Here is a 21,090-nt window from a genome sequence, read left to right as displayed (position 1 = left end):
TGGGTTAGATGTTAGATCTTTTGTATGGTTTTGCTCATGTTTGTGCTTGAACGTGTGCTTGAGTTGTTCACGCTTGGAATGAGGCTGAGATTCGTTCGAGTTGAGTTCATTGCAAGACAAGGTCGCCCCAAGTCATAAAGCCTTGGTTTCGGCATAAATTGGATGTCGGGTTCAAGTCTCGCTTGGTGTGGGGGTCACCTAAGGCTGCAAGGTCCTAAGTCGACATTGAGGCATGTCGATCTTATGCCTTGATCGGTACAGGGATCGCCCAAATCCACGAGGTCTTGATAAGGCACCGGGCATGTTGATTTCTATAGTCCCAGTGGATGTGGGGACTTTGTGCTTGGCGTTGGATCAAACCGCGAGTCGAGGGTCATTTTTGATACATGTGCATTCACATCGAGTTGGAGTCGAGGTCCGTCAAGCTTGGGATCGTCACTAAAGTAAGGTGTACCCAAGCCTTGAGATCTTGGTTTGGCACTGAGGCGTGCCATTCCGAGCCTTGTCCGGTGCAGGGATCAGCACTAAGTGACTGATTTAAGTTACGTATCAAAGATCATTCTAGACATATGTATTAGTGAAGTATTAGAATTCATGACACACATCAATGGATAAGCACGCCTTCGGCCCATACATGTGTCAGCTAAGAGAAAATATAAGAACCGGCTTGTGTGACGCACTTATATGATGAACCCAAAGAGAAAAAAAGCACCCGTCGCTACATAGAGTTGGCGGTAATACCTCGTTCATTGAACGTGATGCCCTAGTTGAGCCAAGATGCCTAGATTTGAACTCGGATGCCTCGGGTAAGCTAACCCTAGGATGTCTTAGTTGAGCTAGAATACTTAGCTTGAAGTTAGATGCCTCGATTGAGCCGAGAGGGCCTGGTTGAGCCAAGATGACGGTAAATGAATTTGCATGAGTGCTGGTATGTTGATATATTTATTGATAAGCCAAAGGTAAGTATGCATTGAAGTATGTTGTGATGGACATTTGCATGTAGTTTTGGGTAGCAACAAGTATACTATTGATCTGCCATCGACACTATTTGCGAGTGTTGTACTTGTTAGGTTTTGATGATGAGATACTTCCCAATAGAGAACTAAGAATTTTACTTACAGAGTTTCTCAAAAACTCACTCCCTTATTGTTCAGTTTTGTAGGCATGAAAGTCTCAAGTCAGTGTTGGGAGCTGTAGTCACGTTAGAGGAGATAGGAATTCCCTTGGCTTGTATGGAAAACATATAGAGTGATGCAAAAAGAAAAAAAGGCTTGTAGAGAAAAGGCTTGTAAAAGTATTATTATGTGTTCCGTGTGATGTATGTCCCAGTCTTCCAGCTATTGTTTGTCCAAGGAGTTGTTTATTCATGTTTTTGCATGTGCATGATAACAAGATAAAAAGAATCGTGACGGCGACGAGCTTGAGACATCGTGAAAATAACCCTTGTTGCTTGTGACCCAGGAGATGGAGTTAGGGTCGTGACACCATCACTCTAAAATTTTCTATAGTTACAAGGTACCCTAGGCTTAGAATTCAAACATCCAACAATTAAATTTTGAAGCGAAACATCCACCGATAGGCCAAGCACAGTAGAAACACACATTACGATCACAAAATCTAAATCAGAACAGATCAAGATGAGCACCTTCCAACAATTCCCATATCTAAAATTAGAACTACAAAGTCACCTACTATCACACTAAAATCAGCAATTTAAGCAGATTATTTCCCATGCAATAAGTTCTTCGCTGGATTATAACTCAACAGCATTACTTCCATGCAACACAAATTCTAGAAAGCACAGAGAAATAAAAACAAAATTGAAATTCTAGAGGTTGCTCTCATGCTGTTATTACCTTCAAATAGAGCATGAAATATGTATTACCCAATTCATGTTGACCCAAAGTCTAATGTAACTGTGGTTAACTATTAAGAGGAATTTCTACATGATTAACTTGTAAACTACACAAATCGAACAAATAAATTATGTTCATTCAGCTTCACCAATAGGTTAATTATACATAAGATCTTTGATACACATATCAAATCAGATTGCCCATCACAAACGTGACTTCCACCATATGAACTCTCCTCAAAATGTTCATTTCATATCCTGTAGAAGTTCCTTCTCCATCACTTTTACCACTGACATTGCCCATCACTACAGATTGAGGGAAAAGAACAAAAATTCAATAGCTATCATGCCAATGTAAAGGTTACATTTACGAAACACATAAACAAATAGATGGCCAACCAAATGCCACAGAAAATAGAAAAACCTCGTTAGAATCTCAAATGCTAAAGATTAAGTGTCACCGACAAAAGAAAATTAGAGGAATGAAGCAGCGGTAAAGAAGAGTATAAAAAACAAGCAAGAAATGGTCAGGACCACGCAGAAGCATTTATCTGCAAGCACAAACCAAACATCCTCCAACGTCTCACCTAAATCATAAGCATCCCAAAGCACTTTGTACACGTGAAGCCAATCTCTCCCACTATATTCCACATATAAACTCGCACGCACACCTAACACAGGAAGACTAACCAAATTATTCATCCCTCACAGCATAAAAAGACTCAATTTTCCCACGTTCACTGCCTACCCTCTTCAAAAATGATCAACCAAACTATTCATCATAACATCTAGCCGTTCCCCAAAATAAAAACCTATCACCATTCCAACTCGAGACCACTTCAAATTCAAGAGAACTCGACAACGCAAGTGCATTGAAGAGGGAGACACGCACACACGTACCCTGCCCTCGGGGTGAAAGCAAGGATGGATGATCCCATTTATGTCGAGGCACAGGTTATCGCACTCCATTTTGTTAGGGTTTGGCCCAATGAGGTCGATCAGCCAGGCGACGCCACTCGCATCGACAGGCAGCTCTTCCTTGACAACTTTCGCGATCGAGCTCAGGTACTGATCGGCAAGCCACCAGTAGAAAGTTGGAACACCCATGTTGCCTGCGCCTTCGAACATCGACGACGACGTCGTGGGTTGTGACGGTGGCATCGAGGGCGGCGGGTTGTCGTTGGGGGGTGTTGCAAAGTCACAGAGAGGAGAAAGCTAAGAGGAAAGTATCGGGAGAGAGAACAGAGAAGAGTTGAAGATCGAAGAAATTAGGGATTTTAGGTTTAGGAATCCCGATTCATGGTTCCCAGTTCCGATTCAGTTCCAGTTTAAAAAAAAGTAGAACTAAGAATCGGAATCTCCCTCTTTAGAACTGGGAACCGAACGGGACCCACCGGTCCGATTCACTGGTTCACGATTCTATCGGAAAACCGTGCTCACCCCTACTCCACGCATCCAGTGAAAGAGCCGGATTGGGTATAAACTATGAAGAATTTCTGCGGGAAAATAACGTTTTATTTTTGCAACCAGTGGTGAAAAGACCGATATATTGTTTGGCAAACCATTGACTTTCTCATTAGTAATATATTGTTTTTCTAAGATACTACTATAAAAGGTGTGTCCTTTCCTTTCTCCTGCCACGTTACTACTGCTTAGTCGTCGGTGTCTGAGGAAGATGCTATTGAAGTTGTTGGCAAGTCATGACTTCCTCCAGTCAATTCTTGATTGGGAGCTTTCTCTTTTTGTAATCAGATTGATTCGAAGTTGAGTAGGGCTGAATTTTTCAGTCCAATTGTGTCGGACACATCCCTGTACTAGAGTCTTCGGCTCTGATGCCGCTTGAACTTGATTCGAGCTCGACTGAGTTTCTGGCTTTAGCCTCTGCTCGACTCAGTAATGTGTGTTCCGTGCTTGCGTGATTGCTTGACGACAAGAAAAATAGACTTCCTTTTAGCTCGTCTTGGAGATTTGAAAACACAACAAATATAAATATACCAAATGAACAAATTATCCAAATGTACGAATCAATCGGGCTGAGTAGTTTTCATTTCATGTTCAAGCTCAACTCCATTCAATATTTGAACGTCTCAAACTCCAAAAGAATCTAGTCCTAAAGAAGAAAGTATTTCTCCAGCTAGTCGTGCTCTACCTTGTAGACCTGAGGTGGAACATAGACGTCCCGGTAAGTTGCGTCAAACGGGTGGTAATCGGGTCTTTCTTTGACAATTGCTTGACGTACGGATGGGTCTTTCTCTTTTTGAAGCATTAGAAAAGTCATTGAGTGCACTCGTCCATTCGAATGAATTAGTGGATCCTTTTATCGTGGGTGAAAGTAGATTGCTGAGACCTGGCCCAAGCTTTTACCTTCAAGTGGGCGTGCACCACAAAAGTGAGAGATAATTATGTGAAAACCATCCCTGTCATACAACGAGTGTTCTGACTCGGTCTGACCAAGGTGAGGTGTAACGACCTACTCCAACGAGGGTGGAAGTAATTGTTTAGGGCTTGAAAGGGCCCGGACAAGGTATGGCTCCCGCTGTAAGATGACATAAGGGCAAGAATGAATTGAATATCACATCACCTAGATGTGATGAGGTAAAATGCCACATATAGATTGACACTTATTCTAACTTGTAACGAAGCCTTTTATGGACAAAGCCTAGAAGAACAAAATTATACGAGTTCCAGCTCAAAACGGCTAAATATTATTACGAGCAATACTTGTACTTATCATCACGGTAACAGAAGCAATGATCAGCCAAAAATGTGGTATGTGAAAGCTGGTGTGCTTGTAATGATTCGATCCGATAAGGGCAGGAGTGACCACCGAGGTCAGAAAGGGCTTGAACAAGGTGCTCACATGTATGTACTTTGGGACTTGGCTCGTGGAAATGTCATGGCCACGCTCGAAGAGTTGGAATCTTTGAGATGGCTCAAAGAAGTAGGAGTCTCTGAGGTGGTTTCATATCATCTATTGAAGATGTAGCTTGTGAGGATTGCAAGTACGATCCCTCACTGTGTTGTTAAAGGCGTGAGGACCCATCACCGTTTGGACAGCGTCACCCATATCTGCCAAAAGATTTCACCATTTTGACAGCATGTGTCAGTTGTTGGAGAAATTCCTCTTGAAGTGTTTTGAAGTTGACAAAATGTTTCCATCAGTCTAGTCTGAAGGATTGCAGACTCTACTGTTTAAAGTCCGAAGACCTCCGGATAGCCGACTCAAGACTCAAAGTCTATCCTCATTGACAGTCTCTAATCCGTTGAAAAAGCTATCCGAATCGGATGTTTCATTAAGGATGTGGCCTTATCGGAGAAGATCTCTTGGCTGGATATGACATAACAGAATTCTTTATTTGATCACAATTGATTCGAATATTAAGGATCCGATGATTGGCAAAGTTTACTTGGAAGGTTCTACTTATGGAAACCGAGATCCTAATTGTATGGGCGAACATAATTGATGGGCTATCGACATGTTCCTTTAATAGCTTGAATGATCTTCCTAATTGATTCCGTCCAACGGGTAGATTGGAGGAATTCCTTTGGTAAGTGCCAACGGGTATGATGGCATGAAGGAGTATATAAGGAAGACGTTCTAGTTGTTCGAGAAGGTGTACGAGAGAAGAATTCCAAAGTCTGAAGCTCCTTGTTTCTAGTCAATTCATTTGTTGAGCATAATCGTGTAAACAAAAGAGAGTCTATATTCGTGAGAAACCTTGAGGAAGTGTGATAGAACATCTACACTGTGGAATCAAGGAAAAGCTGTGCTGTAAGTTCTCTTTTGTTCATAGTGAAATCCAGCCGGTAGGTCGGTCGCGGATGAAGAGTGGACGTAGGCTTGGAATAAGCCGAACCACTATAAATCTTGTGTTCATTTCTCTCTTCCCTATCCTTTACTTTACCTTGATCGTATTTTCCTTTCTATCGATTGCCTAAAATCACTTCCGTATCTCGAAAATTTGTTTGTGCACCTATTCACCCCCCTCTAGGTGATTATACTAGCTATCTCAATTGGTATCAGAGTTTGTGTACTCACTTTTGTTGAAGTGTTTTACTTTAGAGTTAAAGATCCATGGCTAGTATGTTGGCTCCAGGGCTGGTAGAAGGGCAAAGCAATACCAGACCTCCTTACTTTGATGGAAATGATTACAACATATGGAAGAACAAGATGAAAGCATTCCTAAGATCAAATGATCCTCTGGAATGGGACGTTGTAGAAAAATGAATTATTCCTAAAGCTGCATCCGTCTTTAAAGAGGAAAGATGTTGTTGAGTCTAGTGAAATGACTCAGGAAGAGAAAATCAAGAGACAAACTCTTGATGCAAAAGCAATTTATTCCTTATATTGTGCTTTATCTCCTACTGAATATAACATAATATCTTCTTATGTTACAACTAAAGAAGTCTGGGATAGATTACATATTACTTATGAAGGAACCGATTGAGTGAAAGAGACTAGAATCAACATTCTCCTCGGCCAATATGAAGCCTTCAAAATGAAACTAGGAGAATCTATAACTGATATGTTTAGTCGTTTTACAGATATTGTGAACGGTCTTGAAAATCAAGGTCAACCAATTTCTGATCCCATGAAAGTAAACAAGCTACTGCGTGGACTCTCCAAGAATTGGAATCACATAAAGACCTCAATCAGAGAAACCCAAAGAATAATGCCTCTATTTGTTGATGAGTTGGTTGGGACTCTTTAGTCTTATGAAGTGGAACGAATCAATGAAGACGAAGACCCTAAAGGTAAGAAATCCATTGCGTTAAAATCTAATGATGATTCTGATGCTATAGGTTTTGAAGACGATATGGATGATGAGGAACTTGCTCTCATGATAAGAAGATTCAGAAAGCTGAACATAAAAGGAAGAAGATTCAATCCAAAGAAACAAAGCTTTCAAAAGCAACAGACTAAGTTTGTTGAGGATGATGAATCAAACAAAGATATAGTCTGCTTTGAATGTAAGAAAAATGGACACATCAGACCCAACTGTCCTCTTCTAAGGAAGAAGAAAGAAAAGACTGAAAAGTACTGAAAAACTCTTAAAGCTGAAACCTGGAGTGATACAGAGTGTGAAGAAAGTGATGATGATTATGCCAATATATGTCTGATGGCACAATCGGATTCAGATTCAAATTCCGAGATAGATTCAGACTCAGAAAGTGAATTTGAAGTAAGTAACTTCAAAATCCCTATTAAGGTTTCGAAGTATATTGATGAATTGTGTTTCAGTCTTAAGACTTCTCTTAAAAGAATTTCCGAATTCAAGAAAGAAAATTATGCTCTAAAACAACATGAAAATATTTTGAAAGAAAAAGTGAAAAGTTTAGACAAGAATGTTTCTTCTCTTAAAGAAAGTGAAGATCCAAAATGCGCGAAGAGTCTAGTGCTGTGGCTCTTATTTCTGAAATAGAACCCAAAAGCATAGAAGAAGCTTTATCCGATGAAAGCTGGATTGAAGCTATGCAAGAAGAGCTCGTGCAATTAAGAGTTAATGATGTCCGGGAATTAACTCCTAAACCGAAAGGTAAATATGTTATTGGAGCTAAATGGGTTTTCAGAACAAGATGAACGAGAAAGGAAAAGTAATAAGAAACAAGGCAAGACTCGTGGCCAAGGGATATACACAAGAAGAAGGGATAGACTATGACGAGACTTACGCACCAAAGCAAGGTTAGAAGCAATTCGATTATTACTTGCTTTTGCTTGTTATAAGAATTTCAGGTTATTCCAAATGGATGTCAAAAGTGCTTTCCTAAATGGATTCATCCAAGAGGAAGTCTATGTGGAACAACCACCTGGGTTTGAAGACCCAAAGAAACAAGACTCAGTATTCAGACTCAAAAAGGCTTTATACGGCTTGAAACAAGCTCCTCGAGCTCGGTACGACGGCATCGAGTAAGTTTTTAATTGAAAATGGATTTGTTAAAGGTAAAGTAGACACTACTCTTTTCATTAAAAGAGAAAGCAAGAGTTTTCTACTTGTTCAAATATATGTCGATGATATTATTTTTGGATCCTCTAATGAAAGTCTCAGTGCAAGAAATTCTCTAAGACTATGCAGGATGAATTTGAAATGAGCATGATGGGTGAGTTAACCTTTTTCTTGGACTTCAAGTAAAACAATTGAAGGAAGGAACTTTTATTTATCAAGAAAAATATGCTAATGATATTGTGAAGAAGTTTGGATTGAACAATTGCAAAAAGTCTGATATACCAATGTCAAACTCCGTGAAGATAGATAAAGATGAAGGAGGAAAGAAAGTAGACCAAAAGTTATATAGGAGTATCATTGGTTCACTTCTTTATCTTACTGCTTCTAGACCAAATATTTTGTTTAGTGTTTACATTTGTGCCAGATTTCAAGCAGACCCTAAAGAATCACATTTAACTGATGCAAAGCGTATTATCAAATATATTGCATCAACTTCAAGCTTCGGTCTCTGGTATCCTAAAAGGGGAGACTTTACTCTTCTTGGATACTCAGACGCAGACCTAGCTGGATGCAGAGTTGATAGAAAGAGCACCTCAGGAACCTATCAACTACTTGGAGGCAGGGCGGTGTCTTGGTTTTCAAGAAAGCAAAGTACAGTAGCTCTCTCTACAGCAGAAGCAGAATATGTAGCTCTTGGAAGTTGCTGTTTACAAATTCTGTGGATAAAACAACAGCTAAGAGATTTTGGAATTGAAGATTCATGCACGGAGATTAAATGTGACAACACCAGCGCAATCGATCTCACCAAAAATCCAATTCTTCACTCAAGAGCAAAGCATATAGAGATTCGACATCACTTCATTAGAGATCATGTTCAAAATGGAGAAATTTCGATTCAGTTTGTTGACTCAAAGAACCAACTGGCGGATATATTTACAAAGCCTTTGGAGAAAAATCAATTTGAAACTATCCGTTCAAGACTCAACATTTTGAACTTTGAAGAAGTTAAAGTCTAGAGACTCTCAGACTCAGACCATAAGACTTTGACCGCAAGACTTTGACTGTAAGTTATTCTCTCTCTAATCTCATTTTGAAAAGGTACGTTGATCAACCGTGTTGATTATCCCAATCGCTATCTTTAAATTGACAAAATTATTGCATCATTTCCTTTAGAAAAAGAAGTTATTTTGATGTAACTATTTTTTTTTCGAAAAAGGCAGTTATTTTTTTAAAAGGCATTTTTTTTACTTACCATTATGACGGTTGGTATCCCCTCCTTACGACTGTCTTATATATAATCGGTTTCTCCTCGCTTAACTCCAAAACCCTAAAAGCACCAATCTTCCATTCCCGTTTTCTTCTCTTGTTTAATCTTCGAAAAAGTTGTCATCTTTCTTGGGAAAGTCAAGCAAGGAATCTTTCAAAGACTAAGAAAGATGTCGTCTTCAAGAAAATCTTCGAGGATTGCAAGCAGGGGACCACGGCGAATGAGTGAGGGGCCTACGCACTTCGACCTCACTGAAGAAGAAGTGTCTCCAAATTAGCAGTAGAGCCCACAACATTCTCAGCAGCGTCATTCTCCTCCATCTATTCCTCAAGATGTTGATCATCATCAAAATGAAGAAATCATTGAAGATGCAGACCTTGTAAGAGTTCAAAGGCCCTCTTTTATTTATAAGCTGTATCGTGCTTTAAAAGGGATTGGTACTCCGTTGAACTATGTGGATGATTTTCTTAAGGACAAAGGATATGGAAATGAATATATCTTTTTGCGAAAAATGGAAAGTTTGGGAATTGCTCGTAAGGGTGTGGCGAAGAATCCTTGCGAATATCCCAAGTGACCCTCGTGATTGGGGAGTTAATCCGGTGGATGGAAATGATGATGACAAATTATACAACGAATTTCAGCCAAGAATGGGAATTGTGGCGGAAAATCGAGGAAAAAGGGGAGAGTTGTTTAGATCGAAGGAACAGATGGATCTATACTCAAAATTGCTGAAGCGTGGGGTGATAAACCCTAGGAGTGTAGATTTTGACTTTCTGGATGCTGTAAATGTGAACTTAAGGGAAAAGTTTGGTCATCTTCAACTTGAGAAATTCTGCTCTGACTCCACAGAGGCCTATCCTCAACTATCTCGCATATTTCTATTCAAATCTTAGTTTCTTGGATGCGAATAGATTCTCCTTGATGTCAAAGATCAAGACTTTATTGTGGATATGGATATGCTGGCAGATGTGTTAGGAGTTGAGAGAGGAAGGTATCAACGGATCAAAGTTTCTATTGCTCGTACTACTCTGGAACTTGTTAAAGACAGGAGAACAGAGGGAAAGATTTCCTATTCAAGGATGAGTGCATTTAACATCTTGCTACACAAAATTGTAATTAATTGCCTCAGACCGAAATCAACTTCCAAGATCGATGTCTCAAGTTCGAGGCAAAGGTAATGTATGCCATCATCACGGGAAAAGGTTTTCACTTCCTCACACTGTTATGTTCCATATGTATAGAGCTGTGATGAAGGACAGAGGACAACTTCCTTATCCAAGTCTTGTAACAAAGTTATTCAGACATCTAAACATTCAGCTTCCACAAATTCTTTGTGCTCGATCGTGCGATCATAAGGTGGTAGGACTGAAAATGGTGACCAAGATGTGTCTGAAGGAACTAAACAAGGCATTGGAGAAATTTAAGGAGAAGACTCCAGTCAAAACTCATCAATTCTCTTCGCAGGAAAAGGAAAGGGAAGGAGCCCATGGATGCTCCATCCAAGAGAAAAGAGCTCTCTCGTTGAGGATGAAGATGATGAGGATAACATCACTATCTCTCGTTTTGAAGAATCTCACTAACTGCTCCGAGAAAGAGTCGAACAACGGTATTTAAGAAAGAGCGTAAAAGAGGCAGAGGAAAAAGAAACAGAGGAAAGAAAAGAAGAAGAAGAAAGAGATGCTGAGCAAGAGAGAGTTGAAAAAGAAGAAGAAGAGCAAAGAGATCAAAAAGAAGGAGAACATGAGGAGCACTCTCCACCTGAAGGCATAGACACAGGGGGAGACCAAGAGAAAAGAGGAATGACCTCAAATCCCGCAACCAAGGAGGGAGCCGCTGATCCCAGCCAGATCCGAGAGGAGGTTTTTGCCTCTCGTTCCCGAGGAAGGTCATGAGGTTTCTTCGCCAAATTTGCGTGATTATGCTGATCTACCATCGTCTGCATTTACTCCATCAGATTGTGCTAATGCTAGTACTCAGACCGAAAATTCAGCAGACTTTCGTAGAGTGATGGATATTCTCTTGGAAATGCAAGGTCAGATATATGCACTGGGATGTGAAGTTCAGAACTTGCAGAATGCAGGACAAGTCTCTTCGGGTTCATTAAATGATCAAATCCAAGCCCTTTCTCTTCAGATTTAGGCTAATGCTAAGGGTGAGGACGTTGCTCAGCTGAAGGAAGACTTTAAAAGGTTGGAAGGCATCGTTCAGTCGATGGGAGATTTTCAGCTTGTTCGTATTCCCAAGAATACTTGACTTCATTTTCATCTCAATCTTTTTATGCTGACAAAAAGGGGGAGAGTTTAGTCGCAACTTGAAAAATTTGAACTTAAACTTTTGGCTTGTTTGGATTGTGGTTTGTTTTGACTTGACTTGTGTCTGGAAGTGGACTAAATTTGGGATTTGGATTTGACTGCTTATTATTAACTACTATTGATGTCTTATGGATGGTTTTACTGCATACTGGACTAACCTATTTTCTGTGGTTGCAGATTCTAGTGTTATTCATTTAAGCCATTTTAATATATAAGATATGCATATGTGCTTGAGAAATGTTTTGCAGGTCAAAGTTTTCCAAATCTACAGGAAATTTTTGTCACCATCAAAAAGGGGGAGATTGTTGGAGAAATTCCTCTTGAAGTGTTTTGAAGTTGACAAAACGTTTTCATCAGTCTAGTCTGAAGGATTGCAGACTCTACTATTTAAAGTCCGAAGACCTCCGGACAGCCGGACTCAAGACTCAAAGTCTATCCTCATTGACAAGTCTCTAATCCGTTGAAGAAAGGCTATCCGTAATCTGGATGTTTCATTAAGGATGTGGCCTTATCGACTGGAGAAGATCTCTTGGCTGGATATGACATAACAGAATTCTTTATTTGATCACAATTGATTCGAATATTAAGGATCCGATGATTGGCAAAGTTTACTTGGAAGGTTCTACTTATGGAAACCGAGATCCTGATTGTATGGGCGAACATGATTGATGGGCTATCGACATGTTCCTTTAATAGCTTGAATGATCTTCCTAATTGATTCCGTCCAACGGGTAGATTGGAGGAATTCCTTTGGTAAGTGTCAATGGGTATGATGGCATGAAAGAGTATATAACGAAGACGTTTTAGTCGTTCGAGAAGGTGTACGAGAGAAGAATTCCAAAGTCTGAAGCTCCTTGTTTCTAGTCAATTCATTTGTTGAGCATAATCGTGTAAACAAAAGAGAGTCTATATTCGTGAGAAACCTTGAGGAAGTGTGATAGAACATTTACACTGTGGAATCAAGGAAAAGCTGTGCTGTAAGTTCTCTTTTGTTCATAGTGAAATCCAGCCTGTAGGCTGTCAGTGCGGAAGAGTGGACGTAGGCTTGGAATAAGCCGAACTATTATAAATCTTGTGTTCATTTCTCTCTTCCCTATCCTTTACTTTACCTTGATCGTATTTTCCTTTATATCGATTGCCTAAAATCGCTTCCGTATCTTGAAAATTTGTTTGTGTACCTATTCACCCCCCTCTAGGTGATTATACTAGCTATCTCATCAGTCGAATATGTCAAGAGATTACAGACATGAGATCACGCGCTGCATGATGCCCCAAGTACGAGTGCTTTCGTGGCGCCGTATGCGGCCGACCGCAGCAAGTCCTTCAGAGATTTTGCTGCGGCGATGGAGCAGCTCGGCATCCATGGAGTGACAACCAGGAGGCGAGACAGGATCCGGTGCCAGTGTGCTCCGGTCGATTAGCTAATAGAGAATATAGTCGGAATCCTCTAAATGTAACGAGCAAAAATAACAAGATTGTAAAAATTACCCTTTTATAGTAAAATTACCGTCTTTTCTTTTAAATAAGGTCTTTGAGAGGTCTATAAAATCAAATTGTCCCATCTAGTTATACTAAGATTTCACAAATTGTTAAAAATTAGTTATGTCTTCTTACCGTGTAAATAATAAACAAAAGAGAATAACACGATAGGGAGGATATGGCCATAGACACATTTTTACTTAGTAGTATTGCCAACGAGAAAATACAATACAAACACGATCTAATGACATTATAATTTCACAATCTGTACCTATGAGGAAATATTAGCATAATAATTACTATCTAGATACAAGAGATATATAGGATTGTCCAAAGCTTGAGCATGTTAAACCGTCAATTTTGAATTTAAGGAACAAAATGAATTTATTGGAAATTTAAAGAAAAAGGTTGCACTTTAAACACCACCCATCCTCCCAATAGAAAAATAAGGTCGGAAAAATACCAAAACAAATACAAATACAATTTTATATCTTTCAATTGAATCAATTTAAACATAAATATTTTCACATTAGTATCAATTGAATCCATCCGACTAACTTGAGCTGAAAAGGATGTTGGTGTTCTCCCATGACACAGCTGGCACTAGTGTTGCCATTTTTAAAAAAAATATTTTCAAAATTGTTAACTTTTTACCAATTTTCTCTCCTTTTTTTTTTTTTTTTCCTTCTCTTTGGCTTGTGGTTGATATTCAGCCATGGCCACAACTGGCCATAAGCCAAAGGCAAGAGAAGGGAGAAAAAAAGGGAAAGGGGAAAAATTAATAAAGAAAAGTAAAAATTGCATTTAAAAATTTAAAATATTGTCTATGTCACAAATGTTGGACGGTTGGGTCCACATTGGCAATTTTCAATTTAAATTGGACAAATGAACTCAATTGGTACTAATGTGAAAATGTTGAGGAATAAGTTGGTTTAATTGAAATGTTCAAGACTAAACTTTTACTTATGCAATAAGTCTAAGACTTTTTTGGTATTTTTCCCCAAGAAAGGTATCTATGCGGGTATATGCTACTGGAAAAAGTAACAGTGTTAATAGATGCAACAAAATGCAAATTCAAAGAATTATAATGACACATTTAAAAGTTAGGGATTTATTGTACATCGGTCTGAAAATTTAGGTGGGTAATAAAAAATAAAAATATGGACTACTAATTGCACTGCAGGATTGTTTTCCTTCTTTAACTAAGTAGCCATTGAAGAAGTCTGTTCTGGATTCTTATCCATGTATATTAAGGGCTAGTAATTGACATTAGAAGCTACAACTTATGGACATACTAAGATGAATGTACATTGGTTCATTAGATGGAAAACATAATGCTCATCATTAAACCACTCCAAGAGGTATGTTAATATATGGAAAGCCAAAAAGTTACCAAGACGGGAGTGATGAATTATTTGGCTTGTGAAATCCTATAAATGGCACATTTTTTCGCTGTCCCACCATATTAGTTGAATATACATTGAGTTTCCAGCGAGCGACCGAGGGCAAAACAACTTTAGCGAGGATGACGAAGGAGGGTGCCAATGCTCGACAAGCTACCTTCTTAAAACGTCGACCAGGGCTATTGAAGAAGGCGAGTGAATTATATGCTTTTTGTGCTATTGAGATGGCCATCATCGTTCTCTCTCCTAGAGGCGAGTCTTTCTATTTTGGTCACCCTTCTATGGATGCGGCCGTAAATATGCGTGAACATCCAAAGATGGCTCTCGCATTGATGCTACTCGACAGGCTCAAACTGATAGAGATCAATACCTCGAGAAACTGAACAAACGATATGCCAATGTGCTAGAGCAAATGAAAGTTGGAATTAAAGGAGCTAAAGAGCTGGATGACATTAAGCCCCTGCGATTCGAAAACCTTAGCTTCAGCGAGTTTATGGTAGTCGATGAATGGCTGGAAGATGTCAAGAAAGCAGTGGACAAGAGAAGGATGGACCTCGTGGCCCCAGAGGTTTCAAGTTCAACTCCATGCCCAAGAGCTATTGATGCCTCCATCAGAAGCAAAACCGACGACAGATGTGACAATCCTCGTAAAGCAGAAGCTGGAAACGCGTAATCAATTCCAGTGGACTCATGGAGAGATTGTTGACTCATCTTAAATTGTATTTAGCATGATTCAGTCAATTTCTCCGCTTCAACAAGAGAGCCTCTTGATAACAAAGCATTAAAAATGCTCAATTAGGTAGCAGCTGCCTTTTTTATTTTTATTTTTCCGGTTTTTCTCAATGCTGTTTTGGTTGAAATCCATTATGGTCTTGTGATGGATGTTTTTCAACCGAATATGAACCAGCACTATGCGGACAAACATATGAGTAATTCCTGAGGAAACATAAAGTCTTGCCTTCCGAATCAAATTTTTGAACTCACGATGACCAATAGTCCAATGATTATCCAACTCGATTCAAGCAAAGCAAAATCAACATGACAAGCAAGACCAGCACATTGTTGCTATTATAATAAACTTCAGATTACATTCAAATTACCCAGTTTATTCATCTGTCATGTGAAATACCGAGTCACCTGATTAATAACAGTGATATTCTCCGTCGTTCATGTAACGAATGAGTTCCGAGTTGTGAGAAGTTCCCATCAATTGCTTGCTCAACACGTCCTCATACTCCCTCCACCATTGCATGTAACTGCTGCTTTCCAAGAAAATATCGGAAGTAACTGCATGGCTCTTGAGCAAACCCATGACATACTTCTCGAAGTCGACTAAGTTCTTTATTTCTGCACTGTTCGATCCTCCGCTGTTCAGCAACCTGCACGTTATCCGCGCCTCCTCCACATGGGCCCAGAAACATGAATCCTCTGTGAAGTTGGACGTGATCTTCTTAATTTTCGAATTGTTAGGAACACTATTCTGGGGCTGTTTCTGATGTTCTTCCAGCCACTGTTCCAATAGCTTGAAGTGCTTTGATCTCCCCCTAGATATGTAACTTCTGTTACCGAATTTATAGTACTCGGCTATGTGAAGCGGCTCGACCATCCTCCGGTAATTTGTCCCTGCGAAGAGCCAGCGGATCCTCATTGGTGCACTCGCTGACTGAGGCCTCTTCTCCGCCTCTTCCACCACATCTTTCCAGTACATCTCAAGCTCTGTTTTGAACTTAACAACTGTGTGGTCACGCCTAAACATTTTGTTCTTGAAGCTGTCGTAGTAACCAAGACCCCGGCCATCGTCTTCGCATGTATTCTTATACCATTCAAAATAAGCTAGGTTTACTTTCATTTTGTTCAATGCCTTAGCAGGATCCAATGCTTGATTCTTTTGTTCTAGGACGTCTTTTTCAGGCATCGCTATCTTCCTCCACAGAGCATAATTATCCATATTCTGCAGCCGCCATGACAACAAATGTTCAGTAAATGAAGTTCCAAAGGGTAAAGCTAATGCATTCATAACAAGGGGCAATTCAGGTGGACCAAATATCCTACTGGTTTCGACTAAAAGTGGGGATACAGTTCATTTTGCTTCAAATGGAAAAGCACAACTATCCTACTGTTTTCGACTAAAACAAGTGTGAATCCCCTATTCACAGCATGCACACCAAAGAAGGTACAACAAACAGTAACCTGAATTTGCATAAGGCCAATTGCTGTGACTTGCACATTTATCCCAGCTTTAAATGAATCAGCATCAGGCAAGCTAAATGCAGAATGGGTCTTGCAAATCAATCGCCATTCGAGACATTCAATGACGCTCTTATAATTGAAAATTTGGGAATCTGCAGTGCCGCCATTCCTTTCCTGGCTCATCAGGGTGAGCAACTCAATAATGGTATCAGGGGCTTCGAAACATGCACCACCCGATTCAGAACACAAAAGAAATGTTCCAAAAGGCCTGTATAGACTCCTCTCTGCAGTCGACAGGAGAAAGAGTCTGGGGAAACAGTCATCCATATGAGCCACATGCAAGAAGCAAGAATTCCATGTCGAACATTGCGATATGGCTTGTTGGAAGCCAACGTCCCCAATGAGGGGGGAGCCGAATGTGATGCAAAGTGGATGGTTTTTGGTGGCCGAACCAAGTGCGCGCAGGAGCCATAGAGTGAAAAGAGAGGCAATGGATCCACCCAAACGATCTCCAGTTATAATGTGTGGAATAGACTTGGAGGACTTGGAGGAAGTTGCGACCTGCATCAAAAGCTAGATGAGCATGGACAAACACAAGTCTATGGGGGCCAATCAGATTTTCTAACTTGCAGCACGCGTTTTTAGCCAGTTTCACTAACATAAACACACTATTTCCCTTTTGATATTGTTGCGAAAAACAGAAGATTTAACAATAAAATAAACAAAATAAGGGAATAAATTGAACATAAGATTTATGCAGTTTGGTCGATGTCATCTACCGTACAGAGAGGGCAGCATAGGATTCCAATATCCATTGATATAATAGAGATTACAACCACACTCAAGTTACTCAAACAATTTCCAGCTATGAATTACACTCAATAACTCATACAATATTTAGGATCACAATTTCTTTCGAAAAAATCTATAGAAATTCACAAACCTTACATAAGATTTATTAGTTTCAAAACACTTACAACTTCTTCAGTATGCAATTTAGGAGCATGCTGTAGAAATGATTCTTCCGGACAAAAGCTCCTCTGCTCACTAATGGGTAAGAAACTAAAACCCACCTCTTCGTATATAATATTTGGATGCAAAATAGAAAACCTTTTAGTATGCTCAAATTGGGAATCCAACTCCAATGAGGATTTGTTGTTACTTAATATATTTTGGTGAACCAAAAGTCAAATCAAGGCCTTCCTAATTTAAATCACAAGTTCTGTTGGGATATGGAATTTTCATTTGGATTGAGTTTCTTCATGGGTTCAAATTAGAGACATATACTCAAAATTATTGTGATTAGGTCAAACAGAATCTCAAACTGGCTTTTGCTCCCGCTAGGTTTAGGATATTCACGACGGATTGCTTCTTTATAATCTAGAGAATTCCGATGAGTACCTTTGCGCAAGATTCAGACCTAAGAGGCTTCTTGAGACGCAATTCATTTAAAGCTGCATCGGTATGCTTAAGTTCTACTCAAAACTATTTATTCCTTTTTCTCTTCTCAGCGAGGAATAGGATTATGTTTGACTCAACTGAAAAGAATGAAAAAGACAATGGACCATCAATGCGAGAGGAAACTGTTCAGATTATTGACGGACTGCTAATATCAACCATTTTGCCAAATGATTCAATTCAAACTCCGAAAGAAGCAGAAAGGGGAATGATAATCCACTTTTTCCATCAAAAAAGGCTAACGATACGCTAAGAAACAACTCAAAATGGTCATCAATGAAGCAACTATCAGAGCAGATGCAAGCATTCCACAGCCCACTTAAACAAGACCTGATTCCTAGAGCTGAGACCAACTCGTGTGATCCCTCACAGCGACTAGCGAAAGTTCATTGATCTTCAAAATTAGTAACTAAAGCTCACAAATAACTCGAAAAGAAACGAAAGATAAAAGGGTATCACCTGATCTTTCAGGGGGGAGAGCTTATCCCGGAGAGAGTTGAACAGATAAATCGCAGCTTTGTTTATGCGCGGAGTGTCCTCAGAGCACAGAAACTGAAACTCGGACGCCTCAGATGAAGAAGAAGGGACCAAATCGCCCTCTTCTTGGAGATGACTTGAAGCAACTGGTGGGGTCACGAAAGCAATGATTTTGTATTCCGGGTGTTCGAATTCTTGGATTTTCACGGTTTCCGAAGATGGTGTGCTTTGGCTTTGGTAGTTGCGGTCAATTTGGGACTGGAGTTCAGAGATTGCAGCCCATGAATTGCGAAGAATATCGGAGGACACGACCGAGTTCGCCAAATTGAGTCCGATGCTAAATCTGCCCAAAAAAAAAAAAAATCATCACGACCAACAGACCAAATGAGGAACAAGAAACAAGAGCACGTCCTTTAGAAAGTGAAACGGGCCAAATTATATGGATAGGGCGCACTTTGTTCGCCGAATCCGAAATTGGGTCTCTGTCGCTTTCGGAAGAAACTATGAAGTTGAGAAAAGATGGAAGAAGCTTTTTCTCTTTTGTCTAAACACGTACAGAGGTTTAGCAGCTTGAACAGAGTCCATCGTCGGAGCTTCCTTATTGGGCTGCTGCTCACGCAGAACCAGCGAGTCGACGATGATCGAGTCGCGCCTTTTTGGGATATGGCGAATTGGCGGGAGCTCTGATTTCAGCCCGTCAAATTACGAGTCCACTCATCGGGCGACACGTGTCACCCCGGATCTTGCAGAAGCAGCGGGAAGTAGATTGGGTGGATGACGGAGCAGGCAGGCTTGGGGGCGACGGGGATCTTGAGGGCGTGAGCAGAGGGAAGAAGGAGAAGAAATAAAGGCAAAAAGAAGAGAGGCAGAGGGAAGAAGAAGGACGCGGGCGACACGTGTCGCCCGGTGAGTGGAATCCTTGTTCACGACGACTCCAGCCAATGTTGACCCATTGACACGGTTCTTTGTTTATTCTTTTCTCTCTTTACATTCAGAGCACGCCCATGTGAACCTTCTCGGAATAAGCAGAAGAAAGCACGTTCCGCAACCAGACGGTGAAAGAACCGACATATTCTTTGGCTAATCAAGTTTCCTGTCAGTAATAAATTGTTTTCCTAAGATGCTGCTATCAAAAGTTCGTCCTCTTCTTTCTCTTGCTGTTGTTACTACCGCTTAGTCGTCGGTGTCTTGAGGAAGGTGCTGTCGAAGTTGTTGGCAAGTAATGACTTCCTCCTGTGAATTCTCTATTAGGAGGTTTCTCTTTTTTCAATTAGATTGATTCGAAGTTGGGTAGGCTGAATTCTTCAGTCTAATTTCGTCGGACACGTCTCTGTACTTGAGTCGAGCCTTTTGTTTCTAATGCCTCTTGAGCTTGATTCGAGCTTGATTAAGTTTATGGCTTCAGCCTCAGCTCGACTCCATAATGTGTTTTCCATGCTCGAGTGATCGCTTGACAACAAGAAAAGTAGACTCCCTTTAAGCTTCAATCGGAGATTATGAAAATACAACAAAAATAAATATACCCAAGGAATAAACTATCTGATCAGACTCATAAGTTGACCCGGCCGAGTAGTTTTCATGTTCTAACTTGACTCCATCCAATGTCTGAACAACTCAAACTCCAGAAGTGTCATACCATGGATCCTAGTAGAAAAGGAAATGACATAGCCGTCTTTCCGCCTGAATGATGCAACCTCTGATCACCCAAATATCAACTCCCAAATGTTCTCAGCAAATCGCTCTCGCTCTATCGCTGTTAACCGAGGAACTTGAAAAGATTGGAAAGAAGAGGGGTGACCAATCACTGCTCACTGAATAGTACATATCTCTTCTAAGTATATTGAATAACCAGTATATATATATAAACTTACGAAAATTCAAAATAAGAATATAAAGTGTCATTATTTTCTCAAATAAAGATTTGAAGTGAACTTTGTGCTAAATAAAAGAATCTGAAATGGTTATAATTATTTTAAATAAAGGCCTAAATGGCCATGGTTGTTTCAAGTAAAGGCTTGACATTACCGATCGTCGGCTAAATATTCCAATTAATCATGGGCGTTTTTGTCCAAATACAATCTTAATCTTATTTTTTATTATTATTTTCTTTCATTTCCTTCTTTTGCCTTTTTTTTTCCTTCAACAAGGGCCAACGGCCACTGATGAGGGTTTGGCGACTTTCACTGGCCCTAGGCAAGGGCAACATCACCCAAGGCGAGGGTTGCTGAGCCTTTGTTGTCCCTAGGCAAGGGTGGCCTCGCCCACGGCTGGCAAGGGTTGGTAGGCCCTGGCCGGCCCTTATTAGTGGCTGGCGAGGGTGGCCCTCATCAAATCAAGCGAGAGCTATCCTCACGCAACTCTTTTTGACATATCATATGCATTAACAAATCGCACATCTAACGTGATTATTCAAGCTGTTCTTAATGCGAAACTTAAACGCTAGACCTTAAAATTTTGCTTCAATTAAACCGTTGTTCAAAACAGACTTCCAACAAACCTTACGGCTCTATAATGACATAATCCACCATTTTTATGAAATCCCGAAACACCATAATTCAAGAATTGGATTTCACGGTTTGAGTTTTACATATCTTCGAATTTAAGCCATAATTTTGAAAATTATCCTGGACGAATGAGGAGCACAATTATTTATCAAAGTTGCAATATATAGTTGATTCGGCTTCACAAAGTCGGTCTGATGTGT

At 40.0% G+C, this 21,090-nt stretch overlaps 1 protein-coding gene across 1 annotated transcript; it reads right to left on the bottom strand.

Annotated features, from left to right (window-relative positions):
* Positions 1–15,220: 15,220 nt before the first annotated feature.
* LOC120288271 (senescence-associated carboxylesterase 101-like) lies at positions 15,221–19,238 on the bottom strand. Its single transcript, XM_039301953.1, has 4 exons — positions 18,943–19,238; positions 18,369–18,729; positions 16,452–17,012; positions 15,221–16,212 (listed from the first exon to the last, which is right to left on the bottom strand). Exons 1-4 carry the CDS (start codon positions 18,969–18,971, stop codon positions 15,403–15,405), a joined length of 1,761 nt encoding a protein of 586 aa, XP_039157887.1. The 5' UTR covers positions 18,972–19,238; the 3' UTR covers positions 15,221–15,402.
* Between the last annotated feature and the right edge of the window lie 1,852 nt (positions 19,239–21,090).

This window comes from Eucalyptus grandis, chromosome 9 (genome assembly GCF_016545825.1).
Source record: "Eucalyptus grandis isolate ANBG69807.140 chromosome 9, ASM1654582v1, whole genome shotgun sequence".
In the NCBI taxonomy this organism is placed as follows: Eukaryota; Viridiplantae; Streptophyta; class Magnoliopsida; order Myrtales; family Myrtaceae; genus Eucalyptus; species Eucalyptus grandis.
Note: the sequence above shows the minus strand (reverse complement) of the source record. Positions and strands in the feature narration are given on the sequence as shown.